We start from the raw sequence: 17497 nt of genomic DNA on the forward strand, positions 1-17497 counted from the left end.
AATGCCTTGCAATTCTATAATGTAAGCAGAGCTTCAAATAAGTACTCCCTGTGGAATGTTCTTGAAATTCTGATCTGAAATTAAATTAGGTTTGTTAATATTTGTCTGTATGTCTTATTGTACAAAGATTTTTCAGGGTATTTTGTATCACCAATTTTTGCATTTTAATTTGTACGACTGGAAACGTTCACTTTTTTGCGCTAGTTTCTTAAAAGCTGTCTTTAATGTCAAAATTGCTGAAAGACAGTGTCAGTGTTTAAGAATATGTTGAATAAGCAGATGAAGGAGAAGGGCTTAGACGTATGTAGGAGAAGTGGGTAAACATACTTAGAAAAATTCACTTGCAAGGACAAGCAACAAACTGGATGAGTCACTAGAAACCCTGCTTCTATGTTCTAGCATTTCTTTAATGATCTGAATATATGTTATAATGTGCAAACCAGATTTTTGAGCAAATTTCAATCCTCCTAACTAACATTTGAGTGCATTATGAAAGTAGCTAGTCTGCAATCCAGTTTTATATTTCTATGGAATTCCTTAACTTTAATTCCCATGACAGGTGATATTTGCTTCTAGTTGTAGCACAGTATTGATGAAATGACCATTACATGCTTGCCTAATTTCTACTGCTCGAATAGCTCTATAAAAATATAAAACTCCACTCAAATGAGGCTTTATTTCACTTTATCATTCCGTTGGGAGATTTAAGGTGCTAAGCTACAGTGAAGAGTCTTCCCTCCTTTTGAGAAATATTACACAATCTGAATAACTTGAATCCATATCTCAACTAAGACTTTGTCATTCATATTTATTACATTAGGTAACTCTGACATCAACTTATAAATTTCTAAATCCAAAATCTGTGATGCTCTATAGATTTTATTTCCTGCTTCTGAATGAAAAGGAAACCTAAAATAACTGTGCACCTTTTTGCTTATTGCAAATCTTTAAAACTGACCAAGTAAATGACTTAAGAGAGCAGTTGGGAGCAAAAGATGTTACTTAAACGTTACTCAGACTTTAATGAATTATGATGCTTAAGTAATGCATAATGAATTACCTCTTGAATTGGGTGTAAACATTACATTAATCAGTGAAAACACTATTTGCAGTGTTTTTTAAAATGTCCCAAATGTTGAACATTTTTCTACATGAACCAGACAAAAATCTTAAGGGCCCTATTGATTTTTGTTTTTTTAAAAAAAAGACAGCAATGAATTGGTTTCTACAATAATTCTTTTCTTTCACGCATGGATCATGCACAAGATCCCTGTGCAGCTGGCCAAAATATGAAGTATCTAACTTGTTACTTCTGAAGATCTTTCCGGTTTGAATGCCCAATCTAGATAGTTTCACCTGCTTTTCTGCTGTCTAGCCACAGTAACGTTGTGGCTCCTCAGTATATGTATGTATTTGGCTTGGAAATTAGAAATTATTTGTAAGGAACTCGCGGAATGATGGAACTGAGCTTTTATTGACTAGCTCCAAATGGAGGATCAGTGTTAAAATGAAATTGCAGAAATACATTAGCAATGTTTTACCAATAATATTTTAATGTGAAGTAACTTGATTCATAATCAGAGTTGTCAAGCACTGTACACACAGTGTGCAATGTAATCCACTCCCAGTCAAGCTGCTTCAATTGTTCTAATGTTTTAAATACCCAAGACCTCCCAAACTATTTATAGGAATTCATTAGTCAGCTCTATCTCTGCCTTAAAACCTTTAATCCAAAAAAAGGGCAAAATATGACTATTAAAGCCACAGCATCGTCACTACATATATTGTTTTCTGAAGGCAGGAAAACTTGGATTGTAGCTCTATTTCAGAAATCCTTATTTGTGCAGAGTTTAACCGGTCAAAACCCTTTTACCAAAACAGTGCATTGAGTGTCTTCTGGCTGTGTACAGCCAATGTTATGCAGCTATTCTACCTGTTACATGAAACTTGCAGTCCAAGAAATTATCACTTGGCTCATCTGATGTTCAAATTGATCTATGCTGCCTTATTTTATCTACTTCCATCTGCACATCTTCTATTCCTGTTATCCCACATAAATACACCTTAAAGCATTTTTCCATTTGCCCGGTTATTTCAGGGAAGAATCCCAATGATGGGGCAATCCCTCCAAGTTTCACTTTTTGATACAGAGTGGCTAGTTATTAATATCTTAGTATTGGAAACTTACCTGCATTCCTGATATAAACAGTGGACTTGATTCTAAATATCAGTTGCTGGATGCATCTTAAAAGGACTGAAACCACATATGATCTGATATTCTGGCTCCAAATAATGCCTCAAGGAATTAAAGTTCTCTTGTTTTGTGGTGGGCATCTACTTCCAATAATGGAAAGCCTTGCACAGTTTTTTGTCTGAATTGTGTTACCCTTCTCAATATCCATCTCTAGCCCGCTAGGCTTATTTATTATCAATCTATATAATTTCAGGTCTGATGAGGAACTCTGCCTGATAACATCCTCTCAGTTTATCAAACGTATAACTGTCTTTATTCAACATTTTTAAAAGTTGTGCATTCTCACCACCTGGCTCTGAAATGAGCTAAATGGGAACCTCTGGCATTTGTTCTGTAATTTTGAAATGCTTTACTGCATTTTTATTCATTCTTTTCACAACCATATGGTGCACTTTTGTCAAGTGAGGCTTAGTAGAATCACCTGATATTAAAATGCAGCAAACTTTGCTTCAACCAGCACCTTTTATGACCTGGCGCATTCGATTCAACCAGCAAAAATGATAACCTCAAATACTGCAAGTCTACTGTATCATCACAAACACCGCAATGTCCAAGGACTCGGTTGTTTGAGCAAGTGAGAAGGCTAAGTTGCATTATTATTTAAGTGATTTATGCTGGAAGTGAAGTGTAATAATGACATTAGGCAAAAACAGTTTATTTAAACACTATATAATTAAAATACAAACAAGAGGAAGAACTTAGAATAACCTAACTGTTGGAAAACTTAACTGAATATTAGATATAGTAACAGTTCATTAGTAATAGTTCCAATATAGTAACATCCCATAAACACACCTTTTAGCAAAAAGGAAAATATTAGTGGATTTGTCTCCAGGTAACTCGGCAGCAGAAAGAAATCTTTTCTACTAGCAATAGCAGAGAGAAAAGATTAGGCAGCAAAGCAGGTTAAAAAGCTCAGTGCCAGGGACCTGGGCTCGATTCCACCCTCTGGCGACTGTCTGTGTGACGTTTACACCTTCCCAATGTCTGCATGGGTTTCCTCCCACAGTCCAAAGATGTGCAGGCTAGGTGGCTTGGCCATGCCAAATTGTCTGTCGTGTCCAGGGATGTGTAGCTTAGGTGGGTTATAAGGGGATGGGTTTGGGTGGGATGCTCTGAGGGCCAACGTGCACTTGTTGGGCCGAAGTGCCTGTTTCCCCACTGTAGGGATTTTTAAACAAAAACTGGTTAAAGCTAAACCTTAAAGACTGGAAAGCCTGGTCTGAGAGAGCTGGCCCCATCTCGCTTGACTGCTTCTGTTGTTCCAATGTTTTTTTTAAAAAAAGATCTACCCAAGGCCCATGGAGCTGTTTACTTTCTCACGGCTCACCACCTCTCATTCAATCTCTATTTTTCCTTAAGAAAAAGGACAAAATAAAGTTATGTCATCGTCATGGTATAAATAGCAAGAGCAGTTTTTTAAACCAGTTGGTCAATTGCTGCCAGCACTTACATTTGCAGTCCCATTGAGCACAATGAGCAGGCTCACCCGAGTTGGGACGGCTAGTAGAAGGCCCAACACCCCAGTCTTGATCGACAGTCCCAGCATATCAGGTGGGAGCTACAGGAAGTCTTAAGAGGCAATGCAACGAATGATGCGGATGCCCTATGGAGCCTGTATTAGAAAACAAAATTAAAACTCTGGTCATCTTGCAATCATGCCGAGGATGTCGGTAATAGTAGATAGCACTCTGATCTAATTCTTGTGGTGGTGGTAGCTTTCTCCATCTTTGGATCATATTTCAGCCTTGATGGGGATCTCCATGTTGACTGGAAAACTGTCTAGTTGGCATCATTAAATGGCATGATTAAGCCCTTTTAATCATGACTAACTTGACCCAACCAACTGTTGGATAACAGTTTTCTTCCCAAAACCAATATGTTCCTGAGTGGCCAGGAAGATGGTATTTGGGAATTTGCAGGTGATCAATCTCTGACCCTACTTCCATAGTTTTTTTAAAAATTCATGTTGAGAGGTAATATGTTCTTAATGCATATTCATCTTATGTTGTTGCAAAAAAAATGCTGCTTGATGTATATTTAGGCTTTGAATTACATCTGGTGTGGTCTCAGCTTATATCTATGGTGTACAAAATATTTGAATTGATTTTGATGCGATGTATTGCTTTCCGGTTGATCATTTCATTACAAATTCTCACTTTTTTGTTCATCTTTGATTACTTTCATATGTGTAGATTTGAAGAATTGACAGCATATCAGCAAAGTCACTTGCAAAATGAAGTATCCCACAAATTTTGTTTTGATAATACACCTAGTTGCCATTGGAAATAAACTGACATTGTGTTTATGCTCTTGTTTTCTTGGATAGGAGATGTACGAAGTAGCAAAGAAGCTTTGTTCATTCTGTGAAAGATTGGTCCATGATGAACATCTTCAGCATCAAGGTTGGGCTGCCATTATGGCCAATTTGGAGGACTGCACCCATTCTTTTCAAAAGTTGCTGGCAAAATTTGAAAGCGCATACAGCAATTATGAACATTCTGTGGAAGATATTAAGCAAAAGCTTACAAAGTAGGTATTTATAAGTCATAAGCACTCAACAGTTCTATAAAGTATACTTTTGGAGTTTATATTGTCACCTTTTGGAATCCACCACAACTTGTTAAAATGCTTGAATCAGATGTCATTTTTATTTCTAATTACTACAGAAAAATCTGTGGCATTCATGAATTATGCATTTTAAAATGAAAAGTGCTTCATTTATTATATCTTTGTTTCTGAGGTACTTTTAGTTTGGTCAGGGAGTTAGAGGCTTAAATAAAAAATGGTGTTCCCTCTTCTTGAGATTTATGAATCCTTCAAATCTCCCTCTCCTCCACTTCCTGCTAGTCATCTATGATTTTCTGTCATACGTATGAGCATGCAGGAGTTTCACCTAGACTGATGTCCATGTATAGCTCATCACTAGAAAGTGAGGTTGGGAACAGTATGCACTATTTGACTCCACGTCTTGTTATCCTGTGATGCCAGATACAGGTAACAATGGTCTTTGGTTTGACTGTTTACTGTATAGTGTATATTTTTCCTATTGTATTAAACAAAATCACTTCTTTTTAAATGACAGCTGTTGTCTGTTATGAGGAAGTGCAAAAGGATGGGAAAACGTAGAATTCTGACTTTGGATCATGGAATTCTAGTCGTTTTGTTTTCCCCCTTGATCCCTGACTCCACTTAACTTCCACTACTTCCAAACGCTGTCAAATCTGAGAAGGGAATCCCAAAGTCTGGTTAATAATGAGACGGAAGAACATGCTTATTTTCTTTCACTCATCCCATTACGAGGGTGTGCTCTGTTACTGGTAGGCCTTTGTTTTGTAATTTGTACACTAGGGCTGGGGAGTCACTGACTTGCCAGCATTTATTACCCATCCCTATTGCCCTTGAACATGTTGCACCTCTTCCATTTCCCAATCCCCATATTGTTGGGAATCTGAGAGGGATTGGGGTGAAACAGAGCCTGAGCATCCTCTGGTTAGAGGGTGTGGTCATCTATATGTTCCTTCCATCTGATTTTTTTTTTTAAAGCACTCTTTCAGATTACCCAAATCCCCTTGACTTTTTTTGCCCCATCTTCGCAGCACAGACTTGTTCCCACATTGCATCAATAAATTTTGAAATGCTAAATTTTGGTCCCTATGTCAAAACTGATTATTCTGAACATCTGGGGCCCACTCACTTTTGACACATGATTGTGTACCCGTGGCACATGACACCAAACTAACAATTAAGACCAAATGAATGAGGAACTACAGATATGCCAGCTATATCATGCAACATCAAATGAAACTGGCAATCGTTGAAATTCATCACATACGAGCTGTCCTTTCGCACATCACTAAAGACACCAAAGCTGGTTTGGTGTGAGGATCATAGAAATGTGTAAACTCGTTGTGCAGTATGTGAAATTGAAGACAGACAGGATCAAAATTACAAAGAAACAGTACTAAGTCTTCTGTCTACTAGTTGTTCTTCAAATCTGGCTTTGGCCATCAGTTGAGCAAGGCAATTCAACTTGCTGACATACATGATGTGGGGTCTTTTTCAAGTCAACTCATAGACCAATGTCGGGAAGATGCAAAGATGGCAAGTGTCTCTCTAAACATGGACAGTATCAGTACCCACTGGAAAGAGTACTTTGTAGAACCACTCATTCAAAATTCCATAATAGACCATGGCCTTGCTGGAGAATCTCTCATCAGAAGAGTGAGTGCTTGATAGCCATCCACTGCTTGGCAAAGTAATAACTATTGTAAACCAGGTTAACAACATGATTCTAGTCCTCACAATATGTCTGTGAAAGATGGAGATGCTGGGCTCTCAAATGCTTTATTTGTGGAATGCTGGCAGAATGAAGAAATACCAAGTTGTCTTTGAGATGAATATTTTTATATGTGCGAGACAATGTAAACTGCATCAACTACAAGAGCATAGCATCTCTGTTAACTGTTGGTAAATTCCTAGCTAGGTTACTACTTGATCACCAATTACAACGCAGGCCCCACCAATTCACATTCTGGCTTCTGGCTCACCAGAGTAGGAACCAATATCTTCACAACACCATTTAGGAAAAGTCCAGAGAGAAGAACATCCTGTTTTGTTCATGCCTTCCTCAAAATCAAACTGTCCTTCTCAGAAGGTGCTACAGAATGCTCTGAAGTTCAGTCACTTCTAGTTCTACCACAGAACCCTACCCTGTCAAAACAGGTCTTAACAAAGATATGCTATTGCATTACAGCCTTCATAGTGTTGTTTGTAGCAATGCTCAAATTTAGTGAAAGGCATGTTTCCCAAGACTAATAATTGCACTGACTAATAATCTTCAACGAGGTGAAGACCAAAACCAAGGAAGCCAAGTTTTTTTATTAGAAAATTGACAGTACAGATTGAAAAGGAATCTTTCTTGGGTTGTGGAAATCATTTGAGGCTAGCATTTTAGATTAGATTCCCTACAGTGTGGAAACAGGCCCTTCGGCCCAACAAGTCCACACCGCCCCTTGAAGCATCCCACCCAGCCCCATCTCCCTATAACCCACATACCCCTGAACGCTACAGGCAATTTATCACGGCCAATCCACCTAACCGGCACATCTTTGGACTGTGGGAGGAAACCAGAGCACCCAGAGGAAAGCCACACAGACACAGGGAGAATGTGCAAACTCCCCACACAGTCACTCGAGGCGGGAAGCGAACCTGGGTCCCTGGCACTGTGTGGCTGCAGTGCTAACCACTGAGCCACCGTGCTGCCTAATTGTCCTTGCTGTTGAACTACCTCTGTCTGAACCATAGCACTGTCAATGTGCTCCAATGCAATTAGAAGGGAATGCCACGATTTTGATTGTGGTAGAGAAAGAACAGTAATATGGATCCATGTCAAGATGGTATGTTGCTTGGAGGTAGACTTGAGTGATGGTACTCCGATTACATCTTCTACCTGTCACCTTCTGAGGTAGTAGAGATTGCATGTTGGGAAGACTTTCTTGAAACAGACTTGATGAATTACTTAATTGCATGTTGCATGTAGTACTACAGGCAACGTATATTGGTAGAGTAAGGAATGTTTCCCTTTGATCGCCAACTGGGCAAACTGCTGTCTAGCATCTTGGGTGCTTGCAACTCAATATTCAATCATGTGGAGACAGTCTTTTAGGATGCTACTGACTTGACTTGTGGATGATGGAATAGGCTTTGGGAAATCAAGGGGAGTTGCTCACTATTGAAGGCACAATGTTTATTTGACTAATTCTGTTCAGTTTCTGATCATTGGTGAAGCTTGAGATTTAGAAATCCTCAGGACAGGCAGCATTTGTTCAGCGAAACACTTTTTAATACAAAACAGAACAAGAATAAGTCCTTCAGTAAACTGTGTTCTAAGGCAAGGTCACCAGACCCAAAAAGTTAACTGATTTTTGTTTTCCAGATGCTGTCAGACCTGCTAATCTTCCCAGAACTTTTTTTTGTTTTGTACCTTCAGCACACCAAGCTACTTATTGTCCATACTTGGTTTCTATCCCTGTTTTTAGCAACTTGATAGAAATCTACAAAATTGAGAGGCATAGATAAGGTGAATAGTCAGAGGCTTTTTCTTAGCATGGGCACAGGTTCAAGCTGAGGGGGACAGACCAAGAAAATATCGGGATAGTTCCTGGTATGTGGTGGTGGTGCACAAGCACATTATCAACATTCATGGGTTAATCGAGATTAGCACCAAATGGGAGCAAGGGTGGTGATTTTTTTTCCTCCTTTATTCGAACTGCTGACCAATTTAAGCTATGGAATTTTACTGATGCAGAATTGCAAAGAAAAAAACTGACTTTTTTGAAAGCCTGTAATTTGCACACAAAGTAGAAAGTCCTCCATCTTGCACCAAATGTGTCAAGTTGGAGCTTTGAAGAGTTGACAGATATTCTTCTTTTCCCAAATCTGCCCAAAAGTTCATATGAATCTGGTAATGCACTTCTTTCGTTAGATCTCATTTTGTAAATTATAAAGCCTAGAACTGGGATATCACCCTGTAGTTCTCCATACTCTTCTATGGAACTGAAGCTTAGATTTTTTTTTTGATGCTGTATCTAAGCCTTACAACATATTGAATGTTATCTTTAAGATTTTGTGAATCAAGTAGTATAACAAAAGACACCAACGTGCCAAATAATAGAGGGTAATCATTGCATGAGCTGAGGTGTGTGGTACATTTCAATAATTGGCCCAAGATTGATTAACAAGTGTTTCGCACCAAAGAGCCAGTTCCTTAAGGAAGTTGAAAGAAAATAATTTCAATTTCTCAAAGATCTGATCTATAAAATTGTGGACCTGCTTTCAATGTTTGAATAATGATCAAAATGGCAATCTATGATCAAAAATGGTATCAAAACCTTCCATGCAATAAAAGTATGCTCTCTAAAAGAGAGGAAGGATAGAAAAGAAGGGGGTTGATCAAGCCACCAGCCACTATCTTTGCTGCTGATGACCAATGTTCTCACTGTGGGGAATGCTGACAGACTTAAAGATTTTTTAAGCCATGTTGTAACAGTATCCTAATACTTGCATCTATCTTAAATCCAGCCATCCACAAGGAGGAATCCTTCTTGACATGAATGAATCATAGCTGTTCAGGTCATTGGCAATGATTCATTGATATGTGTGCAGTATTAGAATCTGTAAAAACGTTCTGTATGAACAATGCCCTAATGTCATATCTTGACTTGTTAACCTCTTATGACAGTACCAAATTAAACGTTTCATTTTGATCTTGCTGTTTAAACTGGTCCATGTGATCTGATACTTTTGTTGAAGTTTAGAAGTTGCTGTTTGAGGGGACTGCTGCTCTCAGACTTTAATTTCATGTCAACTCATCAGACAAGTCATTCATGCTTGCAAAATGACAGGGAGAAGGGTCATGGTGATTCCAAGTGTAAGCTGCTGGTAGTAGAAATTGCTGGTTCAGCATTTGAAAATGCATATTCGAGCAGAATTGCAAGAATCACCAATTCACTCCTACAAGTGTGCATTGGCTGATGCTCCAAATTTTTAAATTGCACTCGGTTGGGGGGGGGGGGGGGGGGGGGGGTCAAGGAAAAAGCACGAATTCGTGTGATGGAGTGCTGCCTTGCAAAATGCATCAATGCCATCTAGCAGTGTGATTCTGCAATAATGAGCAATCAACAAGTTGCACTTTGAGTATCCTTCCTGCCCCCACCAAGTTTGAATGAAGTTGATGTGACAAATCATTCAAGTACTCTTCATTATGTTCATTTGTGTTCATGACATCAGCATTTGTAGCAGCTTCCATGATCATTTTAAACAGATATCACACTAGTTAAATATTTACTATTCTCCCCTTAGATGGTATTGTGAAATTGACTCAGATCTATTCTTTGTTTGAACTTGTTTTAAATAGGAATCAAATTTCACCGATTACTTAACTGAGGTTTTCTATCAAATTGTCCTTTTCCCAATGTTTGAACTCTTTGTTTTTTCAGTAGAGATGAAGTTGCTGATGCGTGCAATGCTTTTCACCACCTCAGTTCAATGTTTAATATCTTTGGCTGCTGTTTTTGATCTGGATATTGTCATTGACAAGCATGTGATCTTTGTCAATTTTTTGGTAACCAAAAAAATTCTGATCTTGCTGTTATTTACTATGTGGTTGTACGTTAACAATGACCTTAAATGAACAGGTAGGCAGCTAGACATCACACTGCTCTTAACTCCAGAATATTGCTTCCTACTTTTAAGCTAAGCACATTCATAACTTGAGTGCTTATGTGTAAATGATTTCGTTGCAATGTGCAATGCACAAACCAGGAATGTTTTACAATACTTTCCACTTGGCTGGATGAGTCCAACTGCATTTACACTTGAAGCCTGGTGCCCAAGATAAAACAATCCGCTTGAATGGCATCTACACCCCGAACACTAAAGCTTGCTACCAATGTCTTGAGGGTAATTAGACGTTAACAATAATTACTGGCTTAGGTAGCAAAGCCCAGATGCTATGCCATAATTATATAAATTTCTTGTTAGACTATAAATGACACTTAGAATTCAGATTAAGAGCCTTTTTAAGTTCATAGAATTTTACCATAAATTTATTTTTGGTGTGTTAGACTTTGTTTGTTTGTTTGCTTTTTAAGGAGACTTCACTTCATACAACCTGGAGTGGAGATATCCATTGTAAATCATCCAAAGCTAGAGAACCTAAGGAGTAGGGCATCCAGCTCATCGAAGTTGCTTTACCGATGCACCTCCACAAAGCCCTACGTACCTAGTGACAGGATAGGCACTCGAATACTAGCGTCCTTTGTCTAGCCATTATACCCAGATTTGAGATGCTAGTTCAGTTTGATCAGCTGCTTTGGGTGTGCCATAATGTTCACTGATCTGATACAAGACTTCCGAAACAAACAACTTTACTTGGAGTTCTGGCACATCAAGCAGTTACCAGGAGGGCAGAGAAAATAAAGACTTTGTCAAAGCTTCCCTGAAAAAAAAATGCAATATCCTCCTAGCTTTGTAGGAATGCCTTGACCAAGACAGCCCAAAACTGGTGAAGTATCTGCAGAGGTGCAAATCATCTCTGAAAATCTAAGCAAGCTATTCACCTAACTCTTCAAACACCACCTATGGATTGGTTAAGAATGCAGCATTGGACTATTTTTAGTCTCTTTTTGAGACCTACCACTATAGATTGGAAGAGAGCTATTCTTGATTTCAAGGATAGGCTATGATGACTATATAGTGTGTTGCTTTCACTACTTCAAGATTGTTTCATAATAGGCTAAGTCTTAAACAGTCAACCAAACACTCAAATTTTAAGGGTTTTAAATTTAAAGATGTACAAAATATGTATTTGCTGGGCTATGCAGAGAATTTAAAGTAGTGTTTTCCCCTATAAATACAACCACTGAGCAAGTTGATTTTATCTTGAGGTTTTATGTTGTGTCCTTAGTGCCTACGTTTGCCATCACAATTAATTACTTTAATGTATGTAATGCTCTAAGTACACACTGTCATACCCACGAACAGCAAAGGCGAATAATATAGTGTGGCTTACTTAAATAGGCAGTTTCCATTCCATATGTGAACAATGGAAAGTAGTAAATAATGTGAAAAGAGAAACGCTGTTTGGGATGTTAATTTTGCTTTGATCTAAACATGACTCACTTGATGACCACACTTGATTTTAATTTCTTGTTTGAGATGCCACAGGAAATTGGGTAGCAACTTGTCAAAATGTTAATTATTACTCTATTCCAGATTTTGGTGTTTTCTATAGTAGTTATGTCTGGTTGCACCTGATACTGCAATGTATTTTGTTATCTGAAAAAATGCTATCCACATTTTTTTTGACATTTTAGCTTTCAAACTTGATGGCATCTGCACCTCTTCAAACTTGTACCTCTTGGCTACTTTCAGTTCACCTGCTTTTCTGGTGGTGAAAAATTGGGTGTTACTCTAAATCCATTAATATTGTAGCATTGTTTGCTCGAAATATTATGCTCCTGTTTTGAGGGCTGCTCCTTTTTTGTTACGCTGTGACTGGACTTTGGTCTCTTGGTCCAGTTGTCGCATACACTCAGCTCGCTGTCTTCCTCATCAGTAGCCATTAGGTGGCCTGCAGGCTGGATGTGAAACCTTTCAGTTAATGCACTGTTGGAAATCAGGCTAAATTTTGAAAATTGTGCTTAAAAGTATTAATTAGTGTATGATGGTTAACTCATACTATTTACTTGTATTTTAGTATAGCAATGGTACCTAAATTAAATATTTTGCACAGAATTAAATATACTTAAAGGAGTATTTTCAATTGTAATTTCTCATCAGTGCAAGCCATGAGGAAGAAGTATTTGCAGCAGTCTTTGGCCAGAAGTGTTGAATGATTTTTCATACTAGCCTCTTCGAGTTTCCCAGCATCCCAGGTGCCAACCTTCGGCCTATTGTATTCACTCCACGCAATATCAAGAAATTATTAGAGCAATGCTGCCTCTAAGCTGTACATGTACAGAGTCACTTCAAAGTTCTGTACACAGTGATAGCTGATCAAGGGGTTGTCTTCCACGGCTGCACGTGGACCTTGGAGTATCCAGCCAGAAAGAAAATTAGTGAATGCTGGGCTGGGGGTACTGAACATAGAGTCTATGGGCAACAGTACTGAAGCTGTATGCTTCAGAACTGTCCATGCTCCTAACTAAAGTCCAGCTGCAATACTGACATCCACCTGACAATAGGAATCCTGCAGTGAGTAACTCATCTGATACCCCAGATCCTGCCTATTGCCTACAACGCAAAATTAGAAGTGTGATCAGGAGTACTCAGCACTTGCTTGGATGAGTGCATCTTCAACGGCACTCAAGAACCTTATTTTCCGGGGCAAGTAGTCTGCTTAATTTTTGCCATCTCCCGAAACATTCACTCTCTACTGCTGACACAAATTAGTGGTAGCGTTTCCAAGATGAACTTTATAAATTCCCAAAGGCCTTTTTGAAAGTGCACAAATGCATAACAAATGTGTCATTTCTTCAAAAGCTTGCAGATGCATGGGTACATGACACCTTGAACATTCTCCTCTAAGCCACTCACCATTGTGACATGGAATATATATTGCTGTTCCTTCCATGATTTTGACCTACTGAAAGTGAAATTCCCTCCCTAGTGTTGTGTTACAGAGATGTGCAACACTTAGTCAACACTGGGCCCGTATCCTCCTCAAACCCTTATTCGTGTACACGTCCAGATACAATTACAAAATTTAAAAGTTATCAGTCGTCTCTGGCAGCTCATTCCATACTATCCTCTGCTTGAAACAATTGTTGTCTTAGGCCCCTTTTGAAATCTGTCCCCTCCTTAAATCTGTGCCCTCTGGTTTTTTGGACTCCCCTACCCTGGGGGGAAAAGACCATTGCTATTTACCCTACCTATGCCCTTCATGGTTCACCCCTCAGCCTCTGACGCTGGGTGTAAATAGCCCCAGCCTATTCAGCTTCTCCTTTTTTATAGCTCAAACCCTCATGACAACACCGTTGTAAATCTTTTCCGAACCCTTTCAGGTTTCACAACCCCTTTCCTATAGCAGGGAGACCAGATCTGAATGCAGTATTCCAAAAGTGGCCTAAGCAATATCCTGTACAGCCGAAACGTGACTTCCCAACTCCTATACTTTGGTCAGTATCTCAAATAAAGGCAAGCTTACCAACATGTTCACTACCCTGTCTAGCTGTGACTCTACTTTCAAAGCACAATGAACTTGCTCCCCAAGTCTCTTTGTTCAGCAACACTCCCCAGACCTCCCCATTTAAGTGTGTAAGGCAGATCAGGGCAGGCCTTGCCAAAATGTGGCATGTCTCGTTTATCGAAATGAAAACTCTCTGCCACTTCTCGGTCCATTTGCCCATCTGATCAAGGTACCGTTTATACTCTGAGGTAACCTCCTTTGCTGTCCACTATGCCACTAATTTTGGGGTCACTTTGCAAACTTGCTAACTGTGTCCTTTTTATAGTCACTCCTAAGTCTGCCTACAACAAATAGAAGACAGCTCATCACCCTCCTCTTAAGGCCAAATAGGAATGGGTAATAAATGTTGGCTCAGTCACTGCTGCCCAGTTTTATGAATTTTCTTTTGCAGATTGAAAAGGACCCTTTTTAAAAAAAAAATTCAGAAACCCAATTGGGAATGACGTTTTGCAATTAAGTTCCTAAGAACAATATTAGATGCATCTACTCTTGAAGCAGGTTGGCCTGTATTTTTTTTAATTGTAGAAACTTTGGCTTTGCAGTCAAGGGAAGACTTGAGATCGATGTCATGAGTGTTTCAATTCTGAAACATTTATTTACCTTTCCCTCTTAATCTATGTATCAAGTAGTGTGATTGTTCAAATACTTCAGATTTGTGCTTATGATTTGTTTTGTTATACATTAAGCCTAGGCACTGCAGTCTCTGTAATGGCCAAGATACCACTGTTGGAGTGTCTAACGAGGCACAGTTACAAAGAATGTCAAGAAAGACTGAAATTACCAACACAGAATGGAAGCACAGAAGAAGAAACCGAGGATGTGAAGTCTACCAGTTCAGTACTTTGTTCTGCCAAACCTACAGTTAACAGAAATTCGCCTTCTAGTTCTCCATCTTTTGGACGTTCTGCACAGAATAGTGTTATCCAGCAGGAAGGAAAACACACTGAGACCATTGAGGACAGGTTACAGAAAACAGTAGCAGAAGATGACATCAAAGTAGATGACCAAGCTTTTTTCAATGTTTCCTTGTTGGATTGGGTTAATGTACAAGATAGACCAAATGATGTGGAGTCACTGGTCAGAAAATGCTTTGATTCAATGAACCGAGTAAGTGTTTTTGAAACTTAGATTTGAACAAACAGCTCAAATTTTGGATTAATCAAATATTTTCAAAATAAACAAAGGTACCTTTTATTTGGTGACCTGAGGTTTTTGGTTTTGTTTTGTTTTGTTTTTTTGTTTTTGATGTTTTAAAATCTCGTAGTCTTAAGAATTTAAAATTCCTGTTTTTGTACTTTCTTGAATTGAATTCAATCTTTGCATTTCAAGTTTGATGCTTTTGCCTTTGCAAACTTACGCATTCTTTTAGAATGATAACATTTACGTATTTCTTCATGATGTGGACATCGCTGACTAGCTAGTATTTATTGTCCATCCCTGTTTGTCCTTCAGAAGGTACTGGTGAGCTGCCACCTTGAAATGCTGCACTCCATCATCTATAGGTACAGCCCCAATACTGAATGGAAGGAAATCCAACAGTTAATTTGCTCGTTATTTGTTGTTATTAACTGAATGGAAAAATAATTGAGATGGTACTAATTCAAGAGTACAGCTGCAATGATTTGTGAAAGCTCAATCTCTCAAATTGTCTATCTACTTTTTTAATAGACCAATAGAAGGTAGTAATCTAACCAAAAGCATCCATTGGTTGCAACCAAGATTAAAAATTTACAGTTTGAGGTTCAGAGGATGTAAAAGAAAATATCACTGACTATTTATTTTTGAGCAGTAATTTAAATATCTCCTTTTTTTTCCACTTTCAGCTTGATCCAGAAATTCTTCAGCCATTTTTGGCAGAGTGTCATGAAACAGTTGCCAAACTTGATAATCAGAATATGAAGGCAATTAAGGGACTTGAGGACAGACTGTATGCCCTGGATCAAATGATAGCCAGCTGTAACAGACTGGTGAATGAACAAAAAGAATTAGCTCAGGTAAATTTCCATCACAATGTGGGCTAAGATGCAGGATAAGATACAATGCGATGTGCTTCCAAGTCTGAGTCAACAAGGGATGTGATGCTGTTGTACGGATTGAGCTATTTATTATATTTTAACTGGTGTATTTCTGTCATGCCACACCTCCTACCAATATAAAAGAATCTGTGAGTGTGCTAATTCTGTTATTTCAGTACAATCTCTTCCAGATTTCCCTGTAATCAGTGATGTAGGCTTGCATGATGTGATACCATCAGAATTTAAAGGGGTGCTGGGTTGAAGAAATTTGAAATCAATCAAATAGAAGATTTACCAAAATTGAGTCCTGTGACAAAAGCTAAACTTAGTGATGGAGTGATCCATTTCCCTAATGGGGGTAAACAGCCTACAAAGATGCCAGACCAAAATGCATAATTAGAGGTAGCAGATGAGTTTGGCTCTGAGGTTTTTTTAATTCATTGCAGATTGTGGGCATCACTGTCCAGGCCAGCATTTATTATTGTTCAGACGATAGTTAAGAGTCAACTACGTTGCTGTGCGTTGAAAGTCACATGTTGGCCACACCCCACAAGAAGTGTAGTTTCCTTGCCTAAAGGACACAAGTGATCTTGATGGATTTGTCTGACCATGAACATAAGTTTCATGGTCATCAGTAGACTCCTAATTGCAAACTTTATTGAATTCTAATTCCACCATCTGCCTTGGGTTCAAACCCAGGTCACCAGAACTTTAATTACATTAGTAGTCAAGTGAAAATACCACTTGGCCATCATTTAGGGATTCTACAATTGTAAAATGCGTAAAGAGGCTATTCAGCTCATCGCCTCTGCACCCAGCTGCCCAAAGAGCATCCCACCCAGATCGATCCTGCAGCATTCCTCCACCACATTCCTCCCCCCCCCCCCCCCCCCCCCTCACTTACTGTGGCTATTCTGCACATCCCTGGACACTACAAGGCAATCCACTTAAGCTGCTGGACTGTCCAAGCACCCAGAGGGGAAATACACTCTCTCGGCTGTGAGAAGAGTGTACAAACTCCATGCAGAGAAGGCTGGCATTGAACCTGGATCCCTCTGGCGATGACCTCTGACCTACTGTGCCACCTTTATCCCCTCCCTGTAGATCTATTCTGATTAGATCCTTAAAGCACTTTCAGAATTCAAAAAATTAGAGCAGTGAGACGTTCAGCTGTATATCTAATCTTACCACAATCTGCCTTGTGAAGCTGACTTCAACACATCACTCCTCAGATTCACTTGCTTTACCTCGTTTGTACAATCTATATCGTTTTAAAAAATGCTTCGCATCTTTGTGAATTTCCTTCTATTCATCCATCACTACTACTTCCTTTTACAATCATCCATTTGAAATATTATGCTGCATTGTCAGTTTTTCCAAATGCATTGCACTGATCAGATAAATGCATGTAATTACAATCACTTCGTTGCACCCAGTGCAGGAGAGAGTAAAAAGATAAACCTATGTCTAAATGTA

General features: G+C 38.9%; 1 protein-coding gene across 3 annotated transcripts in view; it reads left to right on the top strand.

Moving 5' to 3' along the window:
* The window catches only part of rb1cc1 (RB1-inducible coiled-coil 1), a 190375-nt gene that overhangs the window by 27561 nt on the left and 145317 nt on the right, over positions 1 to 17497 (top strand). For all 3 annotated transcript variants that reach the window (XM_048529230.2, XM_048529229.2, XM_059646056.1), the window contains exons 5-7: positions 4584 to 4786; positions 14693 to 15113; positions 15830 to 16000. In XM_048529230.2, coding sequence (XP_048385187.1) covers positions 4584 to 4786; positions 14693 to 15113; positions 15830 to 16000 — 795 coding nt within the window. The remainder of the gene's footprint in view (positions 1 to 4583; positions 4787 to 14692; positions 15114 to 15829; positions 16001 to 17497) is intronic.

Source organism: Stegostoma tigrinum, chromosome 5 (assembly GCF_030684315.1).
Source record: "Stegostoma tigrinum isolate sSteTig4 chromosome 5, sSteTig4.hap1, whole genome shotgun sequence".
NCBI lineage: Eukaryota > Metazoa > Chordata > Chondrichthyes > Orectolobiformes > Stegostomatidae > Stegostoma > Stegostoma tigrinum.